The sequence below is a fragment of the Phoca vitulina genome, unplaced genomic scaffold, assembly GCF_004348235.1.
Source record: "Phoca vitulina isolate PV1807 unplaced genomic scaffold, GSC_HSeal_1.0 scaffold37, whole genome shotgun sequence".
Lineage (NCBI taxonomy): Eukaryota > Metazoa > Chordata > Mammalia > Carnivora > Phocidae > Phoca > Phoca vitulina.
In genome coordinates this window covers 15411054-15435443 of record NW_022589740.1, presented here as the reverse complement: position 1 = coordinate 15435443, position 24390 = coordinate 15411054, and the positions used below count along the sequence as shown (strand labels likewise).

Below are 24390 nucleotides of genomic sequence, written 5' to 3'. Positions count from 1 at the left end.
CACATGCTGTTTCCATCTCTGAAGTGCTTCTCCATACATCGTTTTATATGAGTAATTAAGATAATTATCATACCTCTTGGTAAAACTGGCCAGTTACTTCTTGTTAATTTCATAGTAAAATCAAAAATGTCTTTGTTTGGCCCCTGAGGAGCTATCAGATCTGCCTCCTGTCTACCTTTCTAGCACCGTTTCCTAACACCTCTTCCTCATTCACTGGCCTTCCACCTAGCCTCAGGATATTTGCACTTGCTATCCCATCTGCCTGGGATTCCCTTTTTTCCAATCTCCTATTGCCTAATCCTTTTCTTTTAGATCTTAGCTCCAACATCACTTCATCAGAAAAAGTCTTCTCTGAGCTCCCTACTAAGTGACTTTCCCAGTTGCTCTCTCTCTGGTCAAGTTGTTTATTTCTTCACTAACTTTTAAAATATCGCAATATTGCCCACACCCATCATAGTGCTTGGCACACAGTGGGCCCAATAAGCACTTATAAAATGAATGAGTGAGTGAATGAATACCGTGAAATAAGAATTACTGTCCTGATTTTCCAAATAATAAAACTGAGGCCCAGCTAACTTCGGGGATTTACCCAACCTTTTGTGACGGAAACCCGATTTTTCTGACACCAAGCTCAGTGCCATTTTCACTATCCTATACCAAACCTAAGTAGCCTAAAGAATATCATAATTGGTGCTGGGAGTCATATTTTCAATTTTCATTAAAGGTTCAACTCCAACCTGATTAACTTTAGGATTAATATCTTTATCTCAACAATTCCTGAGCCTGGCTAAAGTGCCAAGCTTTTAATTTTTTTTCTTACCGTAAAACACCCATTGACCTTTATCTCAGCAGCCTGCTGGGTCTTAAATATATGTCAAATAAACCCAAAAAGAGAGTTTAAGTAACCATTATGCCTACCAAGTAAATGTTTGTATCCATAAAATAGAAAGTTAGAAGTGATGTTTAAGAAAATGTACTCGGTGCAGTAGATTGAGTTTTAAGTTCTCTCTCTTCTATCATTCCTAAGTACTTACTGTTGACATAAAAGATAAACCCAATATAGTGTTTTGCCGAGAGAATCATTGCAATGTTTACAGATTTTTGCAGGAACTGAAGACATACACTTATCTGGACAAATACCTCATAGATGGATAAATGAAGAAAAAGTGTATTTGATATATATTCACCTTCTCTCTGAGGCTACCATGGGACTGAAAATTAATCCACGAATTATTTTAATATTCCAAACACTGGATCCTGTCTGATTGCTACATTTGTATAGCTCAAACAGATGCAGGCAATTTAGAAGAACAGGGCTTCACGGTTTTCCTCCCTCTTAGTTCAAACATGCCAACATTCTGTAGCTAAGTTGTGAAATAGGTTTAAAGCCCCAATAAACTAAAGTGATAAAGACCCAGGGTGGAGAATGGTCTGGGAGGCCACAAGCATTTACTCCCATTTCAAATGTATCGTGTTAATTTCAATTCTTACCATGGCTGCAGTAGATATGCTGGTATGTCTCTATTCTGTTGTTTTTGTTACTGCATAACTTCCAGAGATCTATAAAAGGAACTTATATGCTCAACGCGATGGATGCAGCAACTCACCCCTCATTGCACAGTTTAACAAAATCCCATAATGCAGTCAGGATCAGCCAAGGAACTCGGAGTTTAGCTGGCAGGCATGGGTTAACAGCACCCCCATAACCTGGCCATATTCCTACTTGCAAAAGTGATTACTACACGTACCATTCCCCAAATGAGCCTTCTGACTTTCCTCAGCAAAGGGTTCTCTGGTTCCAGGGACCCACCAAAATGTTCGTGCTTTAGCCATTAGATCAATCATTTCCCTTCCTACTCAACAGCCACAATGGTAAAATTGACATTTTGCTGTATCAACAGCAGGAAAAAATATCCAACATTTCCCTTCAAGGTAGTTTAATAAAAAGGGTTGAATAGTCAGATTTTCACAGAACTAGAGAAAAAGAAGAGTGCCCCCCAAATCGGCTTATTTGTTCATACACCACATACCTATATATTCAAACTCCCTTAACAAAATTTTTCCATATGCCTATCTCCTAAAGATGCACAGTCCCTGAAAAATACAAACATTATTAGCAATCATCATTAAAGAAATGTGTAGACATCCTACAAAAGATCAAGATGACTAGAAAAGCTTCTCTACATTATTAAGGAACTCTCATGGGGTCACTTTTATAATTGGAGCTTGAAGATGCTGGAACTCAGGTCTGCTGAATACCTGGTCCAGTGCTTTATCCATGCCTCTTCTTCTTGGGCCTCAGTTTCTTTCATCTTTATAAAGGAGGGGAGGGAGGTGATGCGAGGTGACACCATTGCCCACAACTCTACAACCCAATGGTTCTAACTATCTAAGGGGCATTCACAGCTTAGGGGACATTATTAGGACCCCTCTCAAGCCAAAGAATGTTGGAAGTGGCGTTTCCTTCAAGAGAAACAAATTACCATTGATTAATACGCCCCCTATGTCCCCCCCCTCACACTTTCTTCCCAACTACAAGGAATAACCAAATACAATATGGTAATGTGGGGACAAAGGCAATGCCTTAGTGGAATGCTGGATCCAGGAAGATCCAAGCAATAAATTTTATGGAACCTTACCATCCTCTCTCATCACAAAGTCCTTTATGATAACACTGAAGTAAACCCATCTGGTTGAGTTAATAATTAGTTTAAATCTGTTACAAGTTAATGGTGCACAGACAAGTCATTCCGGGTACATGATGATACAGCGAATTTGTGATACAATTTACAGATAATATTTTGCACAGCCTTTCATTTTTCTCTATTTCCTACTCTGATTAGAAAACAAAGTCATTAAAGAACAAGCAGGACCTTCAAATAAGACATATATACCTATTGGCTGATTTCAAAGTTAAAAAAAAACATTCTCAGGAATCCCATAGGGTTTCAGAAGGACCTCTCTCAAAGGCTGAGACAGATCCCAGGCCATTTCCATATTTTGAGCTTCCTGTTGTACTATAGAATAAAGAAATGCTAAAATGTGTAGCATATTTATTTAATACAAAAATACTATACTATGCTATTCATTGGATAGTTTCAGAATGTTCAATGCACATTCATTTGTAGTGTACTTACTATAAACAGTGTAGTAATGAGACAAGGGATGGAAGTTTTCAAACGGACATTGTATTTCAATTCAACCGGAGCACAAAACTGTGTGTATAAGCTCATTGGGAGTTGTTCTGTAAATATCAAACCTGGAGCCAAATGATCTTCCAGCCCATGTTCCTGGGATCCTGTCCCTTGGGTAAGATCCTAGAGTTCACTTAAAGGTCTGTTATGTGCCCATTGCCTTTCGATATCCATTACACCAAAAAAAGCACAAATATGGACACTCTATGTGGAAGCTATGTATATGTGTATCTATACAAAGATCATCCCCCTCTCCGAACACATACATTGAAATTTAGCAAAATCCGACTAGTGAGGCTGGAATCATCAAAATGCAATGGGGCTGAAAATGAGCTAATGATTCACATGTTCTGATGGAAATGAAAACAGAGAAGGCTGAGGCCAGAGTTGGGTGGAGGGGCAGGTAGAAAATGGATCCCTCAGGGAAAGAGAAGCTCTGAGTGAGCTCTGGGGGAATCTACCAACATATCAGGCGCCCAGGAAGAACAGAGCACAGTGGTTGTTCTCAACCCTGACTGCATATTGAAGAATATTGATGCCCAGACCCCACCTAAGGCCAGTTAAAGATCAGTAAAGGCTCCCAGGTGACCAGAATGTGTAGCCAGGGAATGAGAACCACTGAGTCAAGAGGGCTGAGGATCAGGAAAAGAAAGGGCCAAGTAAGAACGGCTCCAGTAATCAGGATTTGGGTGACTGTAAGGAAACAGAGCCAGTTTGTTCTAGAACAGATCTGGGATGGGAGTGGGATAGGGTAAGAGGTGTCCAGAGATAGATCTCTTGCTTACTTACCAACAGAGTGTAAGGACACAGCCCTGGAGAGGGAAGGACATTCAGATGATTGAAGCTATGGCAAGCTAAATTCAGACAACATTCTCCTCCGCATTGGGCTGCATGATGTCTCCATCTCCTAGCACGGTACGTATGTAAACATTTCCTTCTCTTATCACGTAGTAGAGAACAGGTCACACCTCTGCCAGAAACTGTCCGACGGCCTTCCTATCCCCTCAGAGAAAATCTGCTTACTTTGCTTGGCCCGCAAAGACCTGCAGGCTCGCTCAAAGTGTGGTCCTCGGGCCAGTGGCAGCAGCGGGTAAGAACCACAAGAGCTTATTAGAACTACAGAACCTCGGTGCCCATCTTGGACTTACTAAATCAGAATCTGCATTTTAACAAGATCCCCAAGAGACTTCCATGCACATTAAAATGTGAGAAGCACCAATCTCTAGGATCGACCTCCCCAGCCCATCTGCTACCCGACTCCGCATCATTGGTCTTCCTACTCTTCCTTCAACGTATCAGGCTCTCTCCTGTCCAGGGCCTTTGCACTGGCTGGGTCCTCTACCAGAATGGGTTTCCCCCAGATATGTGTAAGGCTCATTTCTTCACCTCACCTTCTCCAGCTCTTTACTCATGTCACCTTCTCCATGAAAACTTCCCTAGCCATGGGCAGATATTCCCCCTTTCCTGCTTTCTGTCCACAGCACTTGCTGCCAACAGACATACTTGTGCTTTTCTTTTCAACTGCTTATCAACAATCTCCCTGGGGTAGATTGCAAAATATGGCCACATTCTTTGCATCTCTTCCTATGAAGAAGTGAAGTTTATGTCTCCACCTCTTGAAGCTGGGCTTGGTCACGTGGCTTGTTTTGACCTTGGGAACGGTAGTACAGAAGAGACAGGCAGAAATTTGCAAAGGGCTCATGCTGTAAGGATTCCTCTCTCTGGCTGCTGGGGTACCTACTTGTCCCGATCGCAAGAAGCAGCCCAAGCCAGCCTGGGATGGATAATTGGAGGCACACGGCCAGTCACCCCCACAATCCAAGCCAGCAGCCAGCACCAGCCGCTAGGAACATGAGTGAAGGCATCCAAGACAAACGGGGCCCTGGCTGACCCACCAGTTGCCTGAAGAACCTACTGGTCCATTCACAGCCTCCCAGCAATAATGAGTATTTGTTCTGAGCCACTGGGTTTGGGGTGATTTGTTTCGAAGCATGCCGGTACACTCCTCCTAGGAGTATTTAAATTCCCAGAAGTAGAGATTTTTGTGCCCAGCTGCATCTCCAAGGCTTAGCAGAGTACTTAGCATAGTGAGGATATTCTGAAATATTTGCAGTGAATGTCAAAAGACAGACTGATGGCAAAGGGAACAATGACAAGTGAAGGAATTAAATGTCCGGGATGGCTTCCATTGCTGAGAGATTAGAAGGCAGGAGAAGAAGGACCTTCTGGGTTCATGACAACCTTGGTCTCTTCCGAGGTGGCATGAACTAAGTAAGATTCTGACTACTTTAGTAACAGACTATTTGAGCAAAAATTAAAAAAAAAAATTTTCACATGTTCACATGCAGCGTTTCAAATTTATTCAAGATAGTTCTAGTGTCATGGTGCTTAATTTGTCTGAGACCGCACAACCATGTGACCTTTAGAATATTTTTCACATTATGCAGCACTTACTCTCCTCGTTGTAAGTTATTCTGATTTTTAACAGCTCGCAAATCAGCTAACCAAATCACTGCATGTTGCTTCAATTCTGTCTTGCCAAAGAAGAAAAATCTGCTGCTTTGGATTCGTTTCAACAGTTGGAAAATTCAGGCCATAACATTTTAAATCTCAGATGTTCCCCGCTGTGTCCACATCCCATAAATCAGTAAGCGCACAGATCCCACGTATGGGAAGCCAGTTCTCTAACAACTAAGGCATCCCGGCCAGAGGAACGGGGTGGCAAATTTAAGTGGACTCAGCAGCAGTGGGCGTCATAATTCTGAGAGCATAGTGTGGCCCTCCGAGAAGGCAGAAGCAAGCTCAATTGGCCAGCAGAAAGCACGTTCCCTATTAAACAATCATTCCAGGTACAAAGGTAGCACGTTGTTTTCATTTCACGGGGAAAGATAAAAGACAAACTGCAATACGCTAAGTTTCTATCTTCTTGGAAAAGACCAAACCTTCCATTTTCTAAAAGAGGCTTCCAGGTCCTGAACAGGGACATCTGAACCCACAGAACGAGTTTCATCCAGAGACCTGGCGAGGCCAGACAGAAGCAACTTGGGGCAATCAAGCTCTGGTACCTTTAGGGTTTCCTTCAGGAAATGCAAATCTCTAAGCAACAGAACCGCATACATACATTTGGAAAGACATACATTTGGAAATGCCTAATAGCTGGCTTCTGACTTTTTTTTTTTTGAACCCATCTAATTATCACTTGCATAATGAGGAAAATGTAGACGAGACCACTGAGGTCTTCCTAGTAAGTCACAGGGTTCTTATCCAGAGTATCACTTTATCTTTTTTCCTCCTTCCATCACATACATTAGCCTATGCTGTGTGCAAGGCTAAGGAGAAAAGCTGTTGTATTTTTGCCTTAGTTGGAATGGGCAAGGTTCCACGGCAGGGAACAAATGAACCCATGCATCTCAGTGACTTAAAACAACAAAGTCTTGGTTCTAGTTCATATTACATGTCCATCATGCTCTGGCTGGAAGTGCTGTTCATCAGATCCCATAAGGCCCCTGGCTAATGGTGCATCCACCACCTGGAGCTTTGCAGATCACAGCAAATCACACACACGCTGTTGAAGAAGGGACACATGTCACTTCTGCTCACATTTTCAACATTTCGATGTTGGCTGATGGAGGTTACATGCCCCGCCCCCCTTGACACCAAAAATAGGGAAGTACAATCCTATCACACAGCTAGGAGGAGAGCCAGAAATATTCAGTGGAACATACTCATGTCTGCTGCAGTTTTGATTTATCCTCCAACTTTATTTACTCACAGCCATTTATCCATTTCAGAATATTTTTCTAAGGGTGTTTTAACGGTAGCGTGCACTCTTCTAGGCGCCATATGCAAAACAAAGATGAACCAGAAAAAAAATCCTGTCTTTAAGGAGATGGCTATCTAGCACGTGCACACACGCACACACATACATACACTGAACACAATCTAAATATGTCAAATGCCAGGGAAAAGCAGCACACAAATTTCAATGAGAGTTTAAAGGAAGGAGGTTTTTGCCACAGGCAGTTTAACTCTAGGAGATACCATCTGAGAAGGGCTTTGCAGAACGAGCCCTGCACATGAGGATGTCCAGGCAGCAGGAACGACATGAGTCGGGGCAGAAAAGTAGGGCACGGCAGTTCATGTGCAGAGAATGGCAAAGTGTTTAGGTTGAATTATGTTTCGAATAGGGGAGGAGGAGAAGGAAGAAGAAGAAGAGGAAGAAGTAGTCTTTTTGACCAGATTGGGTGCTGAGAAAATGTGGCCAGCTTTGAAGGAGAAGACAATGGGGGCAGGGTAGGACTGGTGCAATAGTCCAACAAGAAGTAACAAGGGCTTTAGCTACAGAAGACCATCCCAATTGAGAGGAGAGAAGAGCGCTACCCTAGAACTGTATACAGCTTGAGAACACCGCACTTTCCCATTTCCCTTTCATCTGACCCAGAAAATACAACTCACCTTTCCCTCTGCCTAGGTCTGAAGGACTGGTCATTTGAGGCTTAGATCTGATCAAAGTGAAAAGGTCAGATAGGGAGACCCATCTCGATTGAGAGACTGGCTTCTGTCCATGTCACCCAAACAAGAGAGCATTCCTTTTATAATGGAGTTAATTCCCAATGGACATTTGCTCTATTTGTCTTGAGTTTACTTCCTATCTCCAAGGATATTTCTGAAGCCACTCCTTAAGGACTAAGCCGAAGGGCTTAATTTTATGTCTGTTCGTCCCAGAGCCTGCAATCTCTCCTTTCGTGCCAATTTAACTCCTGTGTTTCAGTCCTTCAAAATGGCCAATCCAGGTGAACCCTGCCACGAGCCTTTGACCATCACAAGATTCTACTGCTTCCATTATCCTGAGTTTTAGGATGTTCATAAGCACCAAACCTGCTTATTTTTGCTACGGCCCGCTGATTCCACACAAACAGTAAAATTTGCCTGCGATCTGAAAACAACTCTTAACAACTGACCCATTTTTTCACTGAGGGAACTTTCTGTGCTGTTCTCACTGCTCCAACAGACACAGGACTTCCACTGACCGCCCCCCCCCCCCAGGAAGATGAGCACAGGTGGCGGGGTCCTTGAGGTTCCCTGGGTTCCATGAGAAGTGGTCGTAGGATGACCTGAGACTTAGCTCTGCGTGGACAAAGTCACACTGTGTACTCTGTGACTCTCACACCAAGAATTTGCATGGAAGTCAAAGTCAGAAGGAATGACCTGGCTGGTGATGCCAAGGTCTGAAACCCTTAAAGATAAGGGTTAGGCTAGTTCCCAGGAAGCCTGGGACTTTAGAATCCACACTCAAATGACTCATCAATTCTAGATCACTGCTCTTTACCCATACATACTCCTTTATAGAATATACCATACACTGTTAGCCATCTTTATTGACTGGATAGAATTCTTTTGTAATTTTTCTCCAGTGCTTAGACTTTTCTCTTTATATACATTGCACGTCTATAAAATACTTCAGGATTCAACTGATATTTAATGATTATTTATATAGAATGAGGCCATCTGAGATGCTACAGAATAATAATTAAATCTCCCAAAGGAGAGGAAAAAAAAAAAAAGAAAAACTAACTAAATTTCCTAAGAGAATTTTGGGCAAACTATATCTACATTTTACCTATACTTTCAGAGCAAGGCATAGCAAAGAGGTGACACCGAGATGTGCCTTCAACTGGGCCTGGGGCACCTGGGTGGGGCACCTGGGTGGCTCAGTTGGTTAAGCGTCTGCCTTTGGCTCAGGTTGCGATCCCAGCTCCTGGGATCGAGTCCCGCATCAGGCTCTCTGCTCAGCGGGGATTCTGCTTCTCCCTCTCCCAGCTGCTTTGCCTATTTGTGTTTGCTTTCTCTCTCTCTCTCTGACAAATAAATAAATAAAATCTTAAAGAAGAAGAAGAAGAGGAGCTAGGATTTCCAGAACAGCAAGGAGTTCAGGTGAATATTCCAAGTGGAAAGATCGGCACAGAAACAGGAAAGCACTGAGCATAATACCTGGGGAACAATGGGAAGTCCAGTTTGTCTGTGTTAAGGGACAGAACAGGAAAGATGATAGAAAAAGTATCTCAGGGAAAGTGGGTAGAGGTCTTTAAAAGCCCAGAGAAGAAATCTGTGTGAACACAGTAGGAAATGGGAGCTATTGGTGGCTTCTCAACGGGGACATGGCAGCACCAAAATAAGCTTTAAGATCGTTCTCTCTAACCTCAAGCTCAACCACTTTAACTAGACCATTGACACCAGCAGCTTTCTGTTCCTCAGGAGCATTGGCCCTGGCTGTCTCCTCTGCATGGACATGACCCCCAACCCAGACCTCCATGTAGTTGGCTCCTTCTTAATATTCAGGTCTCTGCCTCAAGTGTTTCCTCCTCAGTGAGCCTCCCTGACCAGCCCGGTCCGTAGAACGCCTCACCACCCCTACCATTGTGTTTTGCTTTCCAACAACACTTATCATAATTGATATTATTCTATTCATTTCATTACTGGCTTAAAGCTTGTCTCCTCCCACTGTCCTATAAGCTCCATGTGAGCAGATATTATCCATGACAAATACAGTAGCACCGTGCCTATTAGAATGGATGATGAACAATATGTACTCTGTGACTATTTTTAACAGCTGAATTGAGACCTACTTCCCATACTATACATTTCACCTATTTAAAATAAACTATTTAAATAGTTTAAACATTTAAATATAAATGTTTTTATATTTCCACAGAGTTGTGTGAAAATGACCACAATTCATTTTAGAACATTTTTTTCTCACCCCCAAAAGAAACCCATACCCCTTACCCTATTCCTGTCAACCCTTCCAGCCCGATGTGACTAATCTACCTTCCATCTCTCTGGATTTGCCCATTCGGGACATTTCATAAAAACAGAACCATACTATCTGTGGCCTTTTATGACCGGCTCTTTTCACTTAGCATAGTGTTTTCAAGGTTCACCCATATTATAGCATGGATCAGTACCTCATTCATTTTTATTGCAAAATAAAATTGTTTATTTTGTTCATCAATTCATCAGTTGAGAGAATTTGGGTTGTTTCCACTTTTTGGAGTTTTTGTGTGAACAAAGGTTTTCACTTCTTTTGGGTACAAAGCTAGGAGTGGAATTGCTGGGTCATATGGTAACTCTATGTTTGACATTTTGAGGAACTGCTAGAGTGTTTTCCAACAGTGATTGTACCATTTTACGATTCTACCGGCAATGTATGAGGGTTCCAATGGCTTCACCTCCTTGTCCACACTCATGATTATCTGTCTTTTTTTTTTAATTTTTTATTGTTATGTTAATCCCCATACATTACATCGTTAGTTTTAGATATAGCGTTCCATGATTCATTGTTTGTGCATAACACCCAGTGCTCCATGCAGAACGTGCCCTCCTCAATACCCATCACCAGGCTAACCCATCCTCCCACCCCCCTCCCCTCTAGAACCCTCAGTTTGTTTTTCAGAGTCCATCGTCTCTCATGGTTCTTCTCCCCCTCCGATTTCCCCCCCTTCATTCTTCCCCTCCTGCTACATTCTTCTGTCTTTTTGATTACAGCCATCCAAGTGAGTGTGACCTAGTGTCTCACTGTCGTTTTGATTGGCATTTATTTCCCTGATGTTATACAGAGTTTTAGGTGCTTATTGCCCATTTATATATCTTCTTGGAAGAAATGTCCATTCAGATCCTTTATGCCTATTTTTAATTGGGCTATTTGTCCACTGAGTGCATCTTCTGGATCTAACTCTCTTATCAAGTATGGTTTGCAAATATTTTCTCCCATTGGGTGGTTTGCCTTTTCACTTTCTCGGTCGTGTCCTTCAATAACTATTTTTTAAATAAAGCCATGAATAAAACCAACCCTTTAAAGACAGAGAAAGTCTCCGACCAGCTCAGACGTGTGTGGCAAATTAGTGGCAGGGCGGGACCTAGAGGGGAATGCAAGTCACCTGTCTTCTGTCTTGAGTTTGGTTACCGGTTCTCAGAGCACTGTCCAACCAGCCCAGAAGCAATAACATCACCCTACGATAATTCAAAGAATGTAGCATTTGGCAAATTGGCTCGGGAGCACTAACCAAATAGAAAGATGCCCCACAGTTTAAAAAAAAGAAAAGAAACAAAGAAAAAAGGGTTCGCGGGGAGCTGGGCTGTAATAAATCCTAAGTGGCCTACAATTTAGTTTTCTCTTGAAAAACTCTTAAATTGATGAATGGGGTTGCACACACACAGGAAAAAAAATAGGTATTAGCTAAGTGCAAGTAAGTACGATAGGCCCAGGATTGAGTATGCAGTAAACTTCTAAACTTATAGTTCTGGATATCTGCTTACAAGATTAAAGACCCTGGAAAGGTCTCCCCCTGCACTGCATTCAAACTAGTGAGCACTGCCCAGTTTTATTTTGGTTGAGAAACATCAACTAGTGAAAACAAGGTACAAGCCTGGGAACAGTGACATGGAGGGAACCGGGATATTTTTACAGCTGGAAGAGCTTCTCAGAGTAGAGAAATACCAGACCTTAAGTACTTATTACAAAAATATCAGACTTTGGGTACTTAGTACAAATATAGATATATATGGAAAATATATATATATGTATATATTATATATATATATATATATATATATATATATATATGGAAAGGCAGCAGGGAAGGACTTGCTTTTAATAAATCTTAACCAGTTCCAATGCTGGTATGGGACCCACACTGTAATTTTCCCAAGACAGAGTTAACCTCTTAGATAATGCACAGATTTAAATAGAAATTTAATGCTTCCTTTGTGAGGTTAACCCTAAATTAACAATCAGATTACATAGGAATGCAAACAAGATTAAGCTAATATACATAGAGCAATCTAAAAATATTATATATTAAATAGAGAGCAATCTATAAATAATTTTTAAAACACATATTTAAAAATATATGTCTATTCCTATAGGGCACTAAAGTTTGGACTAAGAATAAATTAAAGACGTGTTCAGAACACAGCTTCATTATACTCTATAAATTAAAAGGGCAGAATACATGACATGTGAATAAATTACAGGTATAATTATTATTATAATGGAAGTGGGTTACATGACAACTTAAGGTAGAGGCAAACATAAAATGTAACAAAGTATATACCATTTTAAAATCATCCTTAAATATTATTTCTGGTTTCACATTCTCTGTTTACACTCTTCCCTCTATAGTCAGTGTTCAATGCAATCTTCAGTTTTAAAATCAAATACAGGAAGACACATTTGGGAGTTGAAAGCAATCACCCAGGTGTCTGTCTTTTATCCCTTAAGTTGATACGGGACGTCCAGTGCAAATAATAGCACACAGATTGGTAAAGGAGACATAATACCTAAATGTATCCAAGGAGAATCGCAGTGTGGGTCAAACGTCATGTTTCCCTGCCTCGTGAGTGTGCCGGCACGATGACTTGGAATCCTCATCTTATGCAAACTGATAAGCCTTCTAATATCCCAGCCTCACACTCTCTTGACTCTGTCTAACCCACTGGCCTTCACCAGTTCTCTACCTGATCAGCTCACCAGCATGTCTACTCTGGAACCTTGTCATGATGCAGAACAGCTCTAATTTGGAGCTTACCAAAAAAAAAAAAAAAACAACCACAAAAACACACACAAGCACCCTCTGGGATGCCTCCATCCCATGTTTTCACTTCTGCTACTGCGGTCTAACTGGCCCTCCATTTTGATTTTGTACTCACAGCTCCTACACCCGCCCCATTCCTTCGACTCACCATGCCTATTTTGGCCCCTCTACCCTCCTCAAAGCCTAGACACTGTGCTGTGTCCTTTCAGAGGTACTCCCCCTCCTATTCAAGAGTCACTGGATGCCATCCTCCCCCACCCTTCCGCCCCTCCCCCCACCCACAGCTTCCCACCCATCTCTTCCCTTCTCTCTCACCCTGGCAAAAGCTAACTCCCTGTTTTGCCCCGTTCTAAGCTCAGGTTTCTGAGCCTTAGTGACGGAAGCCCAAAACAATACGAACGGCTTCATCTGTTCCCTCATTAATAGTCAACCACTACTTTCTGAGTGATAACTCAGTACAAGCAGCAAATACTCTCATTGCTATTTGGCTATTCGGCTGTTCTTTTCACAGTCATTCATCACTGATTTTTTTTTTTTTTTAATTTGAGTCTAGCTGAGACATGACGTTACGTTGGTTTCAGGTGCACACTGTAGGGATCTGACTAGTCCCCATGCTATTCTGTGCCCACCACAGGTGTAGCTACGTCGCTCGCGTGCTGGGTCTGCTTTTTGTTTGTTTATTCACTGGTGTTTTTTGTTTTTTTTTAATTTCATATATGAGGGAATCATACGGTATTTGTCTTCCTCAGCTGGACTGATTTCACTTAGCATGATACCCTTCTGCGTCCATCCCCATTGTCACAAATAGTACGATCTCATCCTTTTTTATGGCTTCTTATCAGAATTTCCTTAACGTGTCAAACCACTGGAGTGCCTGGACACCAATTTCAGCCAGCTCTCCCCAGTCTCTGCAGGTGTCCTTCACCTCAGAAGTGACTCATGAGATTGAGCTATTAGACACATACGTTCCTTTCCCCCTCACCTTGAACTCCCCTGCATCTCCACTCACCCTTCATTCCTCTTTAGTCTCAAGGAACCAGGGAGTGCTCTTCTTGCCTTCCAAACCTATTTCTCTCCATGTAACGCTTCCTATCCCAAGTGCACACCGTGCTAGGTGCTGAGGACACAAACAAGATAGAGGCATGGCTCTGGTTCCCAGCTAGTGAAAAGATGTGCAATCACACACTCACACACACACACACACACACACGCACACACAAATACACATACAATTAGGGTAACCACATCATTTCTCTTCCAAACTCAGACATGTCTGAAAGGAAAAGAGGATATTAAAAAATACTTAATGGAGGTAATGCATAAGCCAAGACTATCCCAGGCAAAATAGGATGTACGGTCACACTAATTATAACATAGTAGGATACCTTCAATTATGCAGCCATTAAAATTTGTCTAAAATTATTTAGTAACCCTGGAAAAGGCTCACTATATAATGTCAAGTGCAAACAACAAGATGAAACTGTATATAGAAACTGAGAATCACTTGGTTAAAAATAAAAAACAAGCTATAATAACGGACACCCACTGAGAATGTCGTACGTGCCAGGCACTATTGCTAATCCTCTCACTGATTCTGTGAGGGAAATACTGTTGGAGCTTCTTCACATGGAGAGCTTAAGACACTTGCCTACAGTCCCCCAGCTCAGAAGGAGCAGTGTTAGGATTCAAACCCTTTTGGTTCTAGACCTGCAATCCTAGCTACCGCAGGGCATCCATCAGACTCAGAGGGCAAGAACATAAGGAGGTGGGGTAAATGTGTAATAAGAACCTTCTGTACTCATTTCCTCTCCTGTCCCATATCCCCAAGTTCCCCCTCATTATTCAACCAAGCTCTGGCACCAAGATTGCAGTTAACCTCTTCATCATCAAATCCTTATGCCACGTTTCAGTTCTCATATGCCAGATTCTCTCTACAGCTCTTCTCACTCATGTACACCCTAGAAAGGGAACACCCGTTCCCGTGGCTTCCAGGCTCTACCTTCAGGGCCTCCGTGACCCTCAACAGTCCCTTTATCCCTTCACCCCTAAGTGGAGAGATTCCCATAAAGCCCTATCCTCAGCCCCCTCCACCCTCCACTCTTCATGCTACATCCCTTAGCAATCCTATTCAATCTGCGTGCCCTCCTCTGGAGCAACAACATGAAGCCTGAACCTATCCTTTTGTTCTCAAAGCGCTCCTGCAGACTGCCCTGATTCCATAAATGAGTCCACCATCCTCCTGGTCCCGTGGCTATAAACTTGATACTTACCTTCACCTTCACCCTCCTCCTCATCCTCCACCTCCACTTAGTCCCCGAGCCATACTGAATCCACCTCTGCAAGAATCCAAAGCTGTTCTCTTCCCGTTGTCTCAGCTTCTGTTTCATTACGACTGACCTTTGCCAACACAAGAGCCTCTCTGCCTCCTCCAGCTCCTTACACTGAGGCCAGCAGATTCCTCCCAGACGAACCATACTGGGCAGCCTGTGACCCCATTCCTATCTGTCCTGCACTGAATGACAGTGATGAGTAAAAATGTCCTACCTCCTGGAAAGCAGAGAACGTCTCATGCATTACTTGGTGGACTCTCATGTTGGTTGAGTCAGTAGGTTTTGCCTCCTCGCAGGGAACTTCAACATAACTCTTTATCTTACATGGTGAACTTGAAACTCCCTAGCCTAAGCATTTAAAGCCTTGTATAACCCAATCTGTAGGAGAAAGTTTTCATGTCCTGCATCTGCTTTCCCTCATTCCCCAGCTACAGCACCCCCTTCTCCCTTGGGGGAACTGTCCCTCCCATCAGTGGTCAACATCTCCCTCACTTCAAGGGTGAACATGTGACCCAAGATGACTCACCCACATGTGGCCATCCCCGTGGACAAAGTCAGTGGCCTATGAGTAGAGAGATGACCCTATCAGGAAGACAGTCACTGGAGTCTTTTTCACTGGTTAATTTCAACAGCAGGTAAGGGAGGTACTAAGAATCGTAGGAGCTTTGCTGTCTTGGGGAAAGGGCCTGTGTGAGAATAAAGCTCATACAGGGAAACAGAGAAATCCCTGACATTAGCACTACCTCTGGACTTGCAGCTGGACGGACTCACAATCACCTTTTAAAAACTCTTGGATCTAGAAGTGTTTCAGAATTCAGAATTCATCAGATGAGAAACTACAACAGGGCCCATACTGGAGTGTATTATATACACCTCCACCGGCCTCAAGGACACCATCCTCGTAATCAAACTCATTAATGTATTTCTGCAACAACAACAAAAAATTAATGCCCTAATTAGTGCCAGTTTAAGTCAGGATAGGTTTTGCCATGAAGAAAGTACACATCAGGTAAGGCCTGTTTGCACCAAGGGTTCAGCTTCTGTTTTTCAGAACCACACCTAAAGGCATGCAGATCTGTTTAAACCAACAGTCCCTGTTTCCTTATCTGATTGTTTATTAGTTTTATTTCAGCAGTAGGAGATTGGGTTTTCAACACCTGCACCTAGAAGAGTCCCATCTGTATTCCTATATTCCTATATTTCAATTTTATTTTCCATTACTCCTCCATGCGTACTCACATCTGAGTCAAACGCAAAACGATAGCATAGGGAATATAGTCAGTAATATTGTAACAACGTCGTATGCTGACAGTTGGTGGCCACACTTATCAGGGTGAGCACTGAGTCATGTATAGAATTGTTGAATCAATATGTTGTACATCTGAAACTACTATAACAGTGTATGTTACTTATACTTCAATAAAAAAAAAAAAGACCGTGTTTTGACTCTTTTGCATCCTTCATGCTGCCTATGCTTTATAAACAAAGCTGCCCAACCTAGAGATGGGGAACCTTAGCTGGTTGATTTTCTAGTCTGTTCTCCCAGCCCTCTGTCCATGGCTCTCAGGGAAAAAGTATAGCTATCACTGTCCTCTAAAGGGAGGATCAGGAACGACACTGACTCCATCCCCTTTCAGCCACCACTAGACCCCCAGGGGCAAGCACGAGAATCTAGAAAATCACAAGTCACTCCACTTACAGAAACATGCCTCAACCATGGCATTCTCTTATTTTCCTTCGAGCAGCCTTTGCATCTCCTTGGAGCCCCTGTAGATCATGTGATGCTTCCTAGTCTTATTTTCTTTATATATTCGTGTTCATTATTAGGCACTTGATTTCTCAGCAACCCCGAAAGGTGGCTCGAGCAGGTATTAGGGTCCCCTCTTTGAAAAATGAGGCAATGAGGGTTGAATTGGCTAATGAGAGAAAAAGCCCTCAAATGTGCTGACTCCCACTCTTGTTTTCTTCCTGATCTCATTTCCCTGCAGGGATTAACCCACAGTGAAGAGTTTATTGGCACTGATTGTCCTTTCTTGCTACCTTTAGATGTAGACATCTAATCTGTTGAAACTCGGAAGAATACTGCATGAGCAATTTCACTCATTATATGCATATTTAACTTTGGTAAAAATAAAAATTAACAGATATATACATATGGATATACACACGTCCATGTATCTGCACACTATCTTCTCACATGCATGAAGGTCTGTAAGCATTCATTTTTCCCATCCAGGAAGCCAAAGCCTTCTCATCCCACCTGAATTAGCCAAGCGATAAAGTCCCAAGGCACAGCGATGCCTAGAGATACTTCAGCCTTGGGGAAAACCCAGACACTGCTTCAAATCACTAGAACAGACAAGACAAATACCCCTCCCTGCCCAGGGGATGTTTCTGGGTCAGGACTCCCTCCCTTAACCAAAGAGTCATACATCGCTGGCCATTTTCCCAGCACGCTACCCTGCTTCTCTGGCTGAACTTTAAGGTTAAGACCTCTGGATAGAAGCTCATGAAAGACAGTGATAAGGCAAATTCACCTGCCTTTGGGTACACAAAAATGCAGTTTTTCATTTCCAATAGACCCCAAAAATCCCAATGGCCACATGCAAGCCATTCCTGGCCTATGAGGTTAATGCAACAGATCCAGTATCATCAGGCCAAGCTCTCCAAATTGCTTTTTTTTTTTTCCAGTAAAGGTTCTCCTGCTCATGAGAACGAAGCATGTGAGAGCTGCTAACGGAGGTCAGCGCTGAGGTTCTTGGGCGTGAAGAACTGTCCTATGCAAAGCCAGATGGACTCCCACATCAATTTCTTTTGCTATTTACAATGTGCCTAAAAATTCAACTAGGGGAGCACAGTCCACTCCCATTCTGCCCCGCAGGCTAGCCACGTCCCTACTTACAATGCCATCCATCCGTGCCCAGAACCCACTGGCCACTGTTTATCAACATTTCAATCATCTCAAGTTACCCGCAGGTCAGAATTAATCAGCAGAGTGGGAGGCCTTCGGCAGATCTCTGAACAAAGTTCTTCCTGCTAAAGATCTCTGGGAAATGCTGCTTTTAACTTTCCTCATACATACTACATTCAGAATTAAAATGTAAATTCAAATATGATCTCACGTAAGATGGTAAGATGCTTTCTAAAATAATCAGTAAGATGCTTTCTAAAATAATCAGTCTTCAGATATTTTTCTTCCCTGTCTTCCATCTCTGGTGAGCTTATCCTATAATATTTAATGGGCTACAACAAGGATCAACCACGGAGGAAGGCACCACCAAGGGAAATCAGCCAGAATTGTTTAGAGTCCAACAGAAACTATTTTTAAAGTATTTTATATTGTTAGTTGAAATGGAAAACCATTTTCCTTGTCTACAAAGCTCTGATTTAGCTCTTTTTACTCAGCCATTGAAAATTTATTTTCCTGATCTTCACATTTTGCATCTCCCATTTAAAACAATGTCTTCCTTTCTCCCTATCTAAATAAAGTTTGAGTCTCACTTATTTCAGATTCAGATTCAACAAACCTTTCGCTGAAAGCCTAACTATGTGCTGAGCAATGCAGAGTCAACTCAGCCTATTATCTAGAGATTTATCATTTTACAGATGGAGGAGTAGGGGCTCCATTAAGTTCACTGACTTTCCTGCTTTCAAAGACCTTGCAAGGGGCATCCCTGGAGTTTCCAAGTCTCTGCTTCCAATGGGAACTCCAGGTAAAATACTTCCCCAATATTGCTTGCATCTGGCTTTATCCTTCCGGAATCTTGCTCAAGATAAGTTACATGGTTTGAGGAGAGCTTTTTGCTACTGGTAATCTCAGCCTGGGATCCAGGATTGTATGCAATTCACAGAAGGATAAATACAGCTCTTGCACATTGCAAACAACCTTCACAAGGGACCTTCTCCCTGAATTCAAATAACCAGAAATTAAGCCCCCTGGTTTGTAGAGTTAGTCCAAACAAAGGTTCACAATGAACATGATGTCAGGTCTTCATTCCTTTCTGTCATTGCTACCCTCTGACCACTACTCTGTTAGTTCAAAGAGTCAGAGCACCCGATTGGGAGGGGGCACCAAGGCCTCCCTTCCATCTGCGTGAGGCCAACAGGCAGGGCATACCGGAGCCTAGGAGGGCTGGTAGTCAGGGGTTGCAGGGGAAGAAAGACAGGGAATTCTAGAGCGGGCACTCGTACCAAGCAAGACGTGATACACACCAACATGACGACAACTACTACTACTGATGATGGTATCATTTCAGATTTTCAAGGCATAGCCATTCACAAATACTAACATTATGCAGAAAACCTACCAAAACATAATGCTATCTCTGTAGCCAATAGCAAGATAAGCCTCATTCTTCTTCCCTTCCAGGAAGTCAAGCATGCCCTTCTTGCCTGTTTGCTCGCTTGCTCTCATGTAACTCTGCATATCCTATTTTTTCATGAACACGAGAGGCACACCTATTCTTTTTCTGTAGAAAGCTCGAGGCCAGACATTTTACCTCTGGTGGTTCTCAGTGCTAAGATGCTATAGAAAGCATCACACGGAAATTCTGAGTAGTCAGAGCTGTACCTTTATGGTGGTGAAAAATTCACTACCTTATCCCCCCGAAAAGATTACACTCAAGATGTCAGACCCACCCCCAAGATAATGAATGACATCAGTCGCAGTAAGAGATCTCAGTTCCAATTTGTGACCCATGAGGTGAGACCCCAAGCTCAAATGGGTAAAACCAGGAGAATATTCAAGAGACGTTCGCAAATGAGTCAATGGAACCATGACTGGTTTACTGATGGAAAGAAAGAACAACAAGAGGATGCCTTAAGTGTTAAAAGGTCAGAGCAGTAAAGGAAGAATAAGATATATGTTTGGCCCTTAGAGTGCATCCACAGAGCATGTGTGAACTCAATTTACCATCCCAAAGACTTAGCGTAGGGTCACTCCCCTTTGATCTACAGAGCAAACACCTCACACTGTAAGACTCACTGACTTTTTTACACTGGTTATGGCATCAGTTCAAGGGGTCCTCCATAACCTTTGAAAGCACTAAATTTCTTCACTGGCATTGTAAAAACCACAATAGTGTTTGGGGTCATCTGCACGGAAAGTTTCTTCGCGTTACTTTTTAGATGAAAAGCCACGGCTCATCATTAGAAGGCCCCCTGTAAACAGAGTCAGGTGAAGTCACAGGACCCTGCAGTGTCTGCTTGTTCAAAGTGGGCTCAGGGACAGAATCTCCTCCCTCACTCTGCCAGGTTCTGCAATATCTAAGTTCTATTTAATGAGTTCATTAAGAAACAGGTATTTCTGCCCTTGTGAGTCATGAAGCTTCTTAGAGTCAAGAAGTCCAGGTCTGGGGGCGCCTGGGTGGCTCAGGCATTAAGCGTCTGCCTTCGGCTCAGGTCATGATCCCAGGTCCTGGGATCGAGCCCCGCATCGGGCTCCCTGCTCCATGGGAAGCCTGCTTCTCCCTCTCCCACTCCCCTGCTTGTGTTCCCTCTCTCGCTGTGTCTCTCTCTCTGTCAAATAAATAAATAAAATCTTAAAAAAAAAAAAAAAAAAAAAAAGAAGTCCAGGTCTGTTTGAACTAAGAATCTGTGAATTAATACTGAATGTTCGCTTCCAGTCTACGAGCCACTAAATCAGAATTCAGGGAATTGGGGCTGTTACTTTGTGCCTCCTTCCTTCTATGAGATGGGGGGATACCCTAAAAGGCGGGATTCATGCAGGAGGAGGCCAGGGCCAGAGAGTCCTAGGTTTGAACCATGGTTGTGCCACCTAGTCTAGCTGAGTGATCCTGTGTGGGTCAACTTCTCCAGGGTCTTGGCTTTCCAATTTGCTGAATGTGAGGGAACAGCCACCCAAAATGGTCATTTCGCAGATTACAAGAACAAACAAAAAAACCGTGTATGATCAAGAACTTATTTTCCAATTACGTCTCCTATATGGGAGATGCTCCCTGTTAGCTGAACTTGAGAGATGCATCTCTAGAAAGCTTATTAACATTCATTGTTAGGGTTCCCAGTTACGTTTCAGGGTCACACCAGCACCCAACTTTAAGCTCATGTAAAAGGAGGAAGAGACTGTTTTCTTCTGATGAAATAAGAAGCTAGTAGAATCCTAACAAACCATCAGAATGGGACTCTCCTGAAGATGACAGGCATTCAGGCAACAAAATCTGGCTGGCTTCCCTTACGTCCTTCTGGGTGTGTATGTTAGATGCAGACCTTGCTCTGTGTGTGTGTGTGTGTGTGTGTGTGTGCGCGCGTGTGTGTGTTCTGGGTGTGTATGTTAGATGCAGACCTTGCTGTGTGTGTGTGTGTGTGTGTGCTCTGGGTGTGTATGTTAGATGCAGACCTTGCTCTGTGTGTGTGTGTGTGTGTGTGTGTAGGGGGCGTGGCGGGGGTGGATAAAGACCTTGCCCCTTGCCCTGGTTTCACCCTCCACGGGACTGGCTTCTCGGGGACACGTCCTCCCTCTGGACCCGCAAAGCCCCAAACCTCAGGCTCCAGCTCCTTTGAACCCCCCAGAGCTCCCTATCTCCCTCCAGTGCCGCAGCCCGCAGGAAGCTGAGGGTCCCAGCGCTCCGGGGCTCTCCTTCCTGGACGTGGAGCGCGATGGCATCAGAAAGCGTCTGTGCTCTCTTGGCCCCGCTGCACCAGCAGCACCTTCCTCTCCCTTCACCCCTGCAGAGCACGCAGGGCACGTGCATCCGGAGCAGTCCCCAAAGCTGGTCGGCTGCGAAGGTGCCCCATCACCCTCGCCTCCCACCCCCCCACTCTCCACCCCCCCGCCCCCGCTCCCGGCAGAGTCAGGCCAGGGTCTGGCCAGAGCCCCCTCCTCCAGCCAGGCCTGAAGAAGTGAGTGAAACGGGTGTGAGTACGGAGTTGCGGGGGGTGGGGAATGATCGGGTCACTTTCTGGGGCCCGTGTACGCAACCCTCTCCACTCCCATTTCTTGCAGGAAGGAGAGCGAGGAAACCAACACCGTTTAGCTCAGAAGCACCTCCAAATCTGTTGCGCTTCCAATCATCCCCATATCACCATTTAATTCATTGTTCCCCAGCCGGGCAGTTCTGCCGGAAGCCCGAGAGCGGCACCCCGCAAAAACCCCGCGCCCCGCTGCCGGTCCAACTCTCTCCCCACGGCGCCGCCTCTGGGCCCCGCACGTCCCTATCCGCGGGGAGGCTTGCAGTTCTCCCAGAGCAGAACCCAGTCAGCGGGGCTCGGAAGTTTCCCACCTCCTTTTTCCACCCGGCTCCGAGAGCCCCCCACGCGGATCCCAGGAGAGAGACGAGGCAGCCGGGAGGTCTCTCCCCAGATCTGCGCTCACGCCGGGGCCGGCCCTCTCTTCCCGTCCCTCCGCCTCCCTCCTCTCGTCCAGCTCCAGTCCCCGCGCCTCCCGCGCCTCCAGCGCCTAGCGGTTCTCTCCCCCAAGAGGAGCAAACTACTTTCTGGACTAAATTCAGGTCCGAGCAGGAAAGGCTTTCCCTTCCTCGCCTTCTCCTTACCCTGACTCTCAGAAACCGCAAGGAGCGCCCTCACCCTCCCCTACCCCCCAAAAGAGCTCAGGCTACCAGTGCTCCCCGACTTTCCAGGTCAAAAGATCCGGTCGGGTCTGAAACCACCACGGGGGTATGCATACTCCGGATTTTTCCAGAGACCCTACCTGTCCCTCGTGGCTTGCAAAACAAACAAACAAACAAAAAAACCACGAGTAGACAAAACCAACCCCGGTAACTTTGGGGAGTGTGTGCGTGTGTGTGTGTGTGTGTGTGTGTGTGTATGTGTATGAAAGAGAGAGAAAAAATCGCTCAAGAGTTAGGGCAACAGCTGCAAGAGCACATCTGGAAGAGGGGAGAGGGAGTTGACAAGGAGGGGGCAAGAAGCGCGAGGTGGCGGGGGCCTCCCCCTGCCCCGGCAGCTTCAGGGCCACGGACTGAGCCAGCTTGTCGTTACCTGTCCTATGTTGATGAATCCGTACTTGCTGGCGATGCGGTTGGCCTCTGGGAAGCCGCCGGCGATTTTGACCGCCCAGTGGTTGGTGTAGACTCGCGTCCGGCACACGGGGAGCAGGCAGCCCCCGAGCAGCGCCAGCACGCACAGCAGGTCCAGGCGTCCCGGGCAGCAGCAGCGGCTCCCCCAGCCCATGGCCCCGGCGCCTCTCTGCCTCCCTCGCTCGCTCGCTGACTCCGCGCACGAGCGGCGCGCACAACTAACTTCTCCGGGCCTGGGCCGCCCCGGCGCGCAGCCCCCCGGCCGCCGCGGCGCGCAGCCCTGGGCGATCCGCAGGAGGCGGCGAGCCCCGGCTGGGAGCAAATGGCGAGCCTCGCGCCGGCTCCTAGACCATCCCTGGGGCTGCGGGGACCGGTGCTCCCTGCCCTCCGGCCCGCAGGGCGATCGGCGGGGGCTCCCCGGCTCGGGCGCAGGAGGCGGCGGAGTGGGGCGGGCTCCCTCCTGCAGTTGCGTCTCGCCGGCTCGGCTCCCGACTCTCCGACTCGCCCTCGCTCCTCCCCGGGCCCCGGAGCGCGGCGGAGGCGGCGGTGCAGACAGCGGCCGGGCGCCCCCTCTGCTGGCCCGGGCTCCGAGCGCTCGCTAGCTTGCTCCCTGCGCTCCCTCCGGCTCCGAGCAGCGCGCGGGGAGTGTGAGTGGCAATGGCAGCAGCGCCTGCTCCGCATAAATGACTCCCCCCGCCCCCCCAACACCCCTCCTCTCCCACAGCCCCCTCCTCCTCTCCCTCCTCCGCCCGCCGGAGCGCGGCCGCAGCCAGGCACCAACCAGGTCCTAGCGCCGCCGGGTTCTCCGGGCTGTAACCTCCTAGGGTCCCGGGCGGCAAGAGCGAGTCTTTCCAAAGGGCTGGGAGCAGAGCTCCCGGCGTCGCGGCTCTGCCCCCTTCTCTTCCTTTCCTCCTTGGATTCGAATCAACTTACCGCCCCCTTCCCGAAAGACTAAGGAGATCTACACGTTGGTGCGAGTCAAGCGCCCCGAAGATTCATTCATCCTAGCTCAGAACCTCCTTAAACAACGAAGTATTTAGGAAGGTCACTGGCGTGTCAGTTGCCGAACAAATAACCCGAGATTTTCATTTCGTTAATTCTTCATGCTTTTCAGCAACTGTTTATTTTACACACTCGGCTCCCGGGAGAAGCTACCACACAGGACCGTAGGGCGCATCGACTCTTAAAAGCCAACCACGGTGGCTCCAAAGCCAAGTCTGTTGCCTGCTGACTTTCGAAATCAGTGCATCTGATACGAGGCAACGCCACGGGAGAGTAA

At 45.4% G+C, this 24390-nt stretch overlaps 1 protein-coding gene across 3 annotated transcripts in view; it reads right to left on the bottom strand.

Annotated features, from left to right (window-relative positions):
- PCSK5 (proprotein convertase subtilisin/kexin type 5) overlaps nucleotides 1–23781 on the bottom strand; it is a 456955-nt gene extending 433174 nt beyond the window's left edge. For all 3 annotated transcript variants that reach the window (XM_032427639.1, XM_032427640.1, XM_032427641.1), the window contains exon 1: nucleotides 23074–23781. In XM_032427639.1, coding sequence (XP_032283530.1) covers nucleotides 23074–23265 — 192 coding nt within the window. In that variant the 5' untranslated portion in view covers nucleotides 23266–23781. The remainder of the gene's footprint in view (nucleotides 1–23073) is intronic.
- Nucleotides 23782–24390: the final 609 nt, after the last annotated feature.